The sequence below is a fragment of the Manacus candei genome, unplaced genomic scaffold (assembly GCF_025592945.1).
Source record: "Manacus candei isolate 608988 ecotype Guabito, Panama unplaced genomic scaffold, ASM2559294v1 h1tg000035l, whole genome shotgun sequence".
NCBI classification, from domain to species: Eukaryota; Metazoa; Chordata; class Aves; order Passeriformes; family Pipridae; genus Manacus; species Manacus candei.
In genome coordinates this window covers 3,478,325-3,480,879 of record NW_026138083.1, presented here as the reverse complement: position 1 = coordinate 3,480,879, position 2,555 = coordinate 3,478,325, and the positions used below count along the sequence as shown (strand labels likewise).

General features: G+C 50.5%; 1 protein-coding gene across 6 annotated transcripts in view; it reads right to left on the bottom strand.

Moving 5' to 3' along the window:
- Positions 1-123: 123 nt before the first annotated feature.
- The window catches only part of REL (REL proto-oncogene, NF-kB subunit), a 40,000-nt gene continuing 37,568 nt past the window's right edge, over positions 124-2,555 (bottom strand). For all 6 annotated transcript variants that reach the window (XM_051792879.1, XM_051792877.1, XM_051792876.1 and 3 more), the window contains one exon: positions 124-2,449. In XM_051792879.1, coding sequence (XP_051648839.1) covers positions 1,737-2,449 — 713 coding nt within the window. In that variant the 3' untranslated portion in view covers positions 124-1,736. The remainder of the gene's footprint in view (positions 2,450-2,555) is intronic.

Here is a 2,555-nt window from a genome sequence, read left to right as displayed (position 1 = left end):
CTGAATAAACAACACATTTCAAACTTTCTGTGTATTTCTTTGGTCTTCCTATTGCTCAAGACTGCAGAGGAGCTGTGAGGGAAAACTGCTTTAAAACAGGGAGAGTCAATTCATGGCTTTGTGCACCCGGAGTTTGGGGAAGCAGTTTCCCAAACTTCACACATCCTCCAGTGTGACTGTCACCTGTGCAATGGGGGGGATGGATTTCAGCAGCAGCACCAGAGTGCTCCCAACACAAGGGAATGCAGGGAGGGAATCCCATAAACCACAGAGGGGTTCTGGAGCTCCTTCCTTGTATCCAACTCTGTCTCAAGTGGCTTTTTTAGATTTAGGGGTGGTTTTTTGATTTTTTTTTTTGTTTTGTTTTGGGGTTTTTTTATATCCAAGTGTGCTTTTTTTATTGCTGCTTTCATGGTCTGGTTTTATGTCACCAAATGGTAACAATTCAGACCCTCAAGCCTTATCTGCCCTACAGAGCAGATATATCACCTAAGAAATATTCAGACATTTCTTGCTGTGTTGCTTCTTTAAAAAAATAACAGTATAATAAAGTAGCCAAGGCCCAGAGTGTCTTACCCAGCCAGTGTCATGGAACAGCTCCTGGCTCAGGCTAAGAGGGGAGACTGGGAATCAGGTGGGAGGGAGGAAGTTCTGGTTCCTGATCCAGAGGAGAGAGGAGTGTTTTTAATTGGTACTGACTGAAATGGCTTTAAAGGTCATTAATAAGAGAAGAGGCTGCCCAAGGGCTGCCCCTGGCTTTGCCCTCCTGGGAGGGGGTGGTGCTGGGGGGGGGCAGGATCTGAGCCTTCCTTTGAGCAGTCACTTGCATAGCAGGAAACTGCTGGGATACCTGAGGAAAAAAAGCAAGTAGATACTTCGGCTCAAGAGATTCCCGCCGTGCAAAACGCCACACACACATCACAGCTACACTCACACACAACAACTGCAGAGCAATGACAGCTTCATCCCTAAAGCAACAGGGCTTGGCCTGTAAAACAAGTGCACTCTGGATGAAGTGCAGACTTTCTGTTCCTTCTCCTGTGCAGTGATTTCCTTTACAACAGAGCTGGACTATTTAAAAATTCAAACCTTCCGGTCTTTTTAAATACATCTAACAATGACATAGTCATTAAAAAAAAAAATTTCACCAGTCAATTTGCCTTCAAAGCAAATGGAGTGTGGAAAATCAATACATGTACTCATTTTAGAAGAACAGTATTTATAGAAAGGGGGTGTGAAACCTAAACCTTTCAAGTAGGCTGAGTTGAACTTTAATATCTGTAGATGAGACTGAACTAGAGTGCTCATGTGCAGGTTTGTTTTCCTAATTTCTGTCCTATCAAAAATTGAATTCCTATAGCAAAAAAATGGCTGCTTTGAAAGAACTTTAACCCTGTGAAGTATTTGAAATTTTAACCCTTCTGAAGACACCAGCTTTTACAGTCCCCAAAGGCAAGGAAGCTTTAAGTGTTACCATTTCCCTTTACCAACAGCGCCAAAATACACCTAACAAGGTACTTTTAAGGTACAGGACCCCAAACCCTACCCCCACCTCCCCCTTCTTGACGGGCACCACTACGGGCTTAAATAACTTAACTCTTATGGTAACTTAAATAACCTTAAGTTCCATCGTCAAACTTGCACAGCAACACTCTGAGGGAGAAAGCGGGGACTCCAGAAGGGCGAGCGACTCCTCTCCACGCGGCGGCGGCGGCACCTTTGGGAAGCTCCGCCCCTCAGGGGTTGTAGCTTTGTAGGATGTTATCGAAGGGGAAGGACTGGTAGAGCTCGCCGTCGCCGTCGTAGAACTGGGCGTCTGCCAGGCCGCCCTGGTGGGCGGTGGAGAGTCTCGGCTCGCCCAGAACCTCCGGGCCTATGAAGTCGTAAACGGGGTCGGCCAAGCCGGGCTGGGAAGCGAATCCCGCGGCGCCGGCCCCGGGCGGGCCCAGCTGCAGCTGCTGCCGGGGAGCGCCTGAGTTCAGCACCACGTTGAACTTGTCGAAGTTGATGCTGGTGCAGTTCATGTCGTCGGTGTCCATGCTGACGATGCCGGAGGCGGCGCCGCCGGGATGAGCCGCGTGCACGGCGCCGCCGCCGGGAACGCTCGGCAGGTCGACGTTCGACGCCGCCGCAACTCCCAGCCCGTTGGTGCTGCCGTAATTCCGGTAAAAGCCCGAATCCTTCTCGTCGGGCCAGTTCACAGGGTCGTGGAAGGTCGGGAGGGAGCCGCTGCCGTGGGCCGGCTGAGGCGCATCCGCGGAGAAGCTGTTGGGTGGGTGTGTGCCCAGCAGGCCGCCGGCCGAGGAGCTGTGCAGCCAGCACGAGGACAGCCCGTCCTGCTTCCCTGGGCCCACCGGGGCCAGCTGGCTGCAGCCAGGGTACATCTGACCAGCGCTGGCCAGGGATCCCAACCCGGGAATCATCAGCGAGGATGAAAACAGGTTTGGTTCTAATGGAGAGAACGCCAGGTTTAAGGATTTTTTTTTTAAAATTACGAATGGTAACAAGCAAAGAAAACACACTGCAAGGAAACACTCTGTAAGACTGCATTTCCA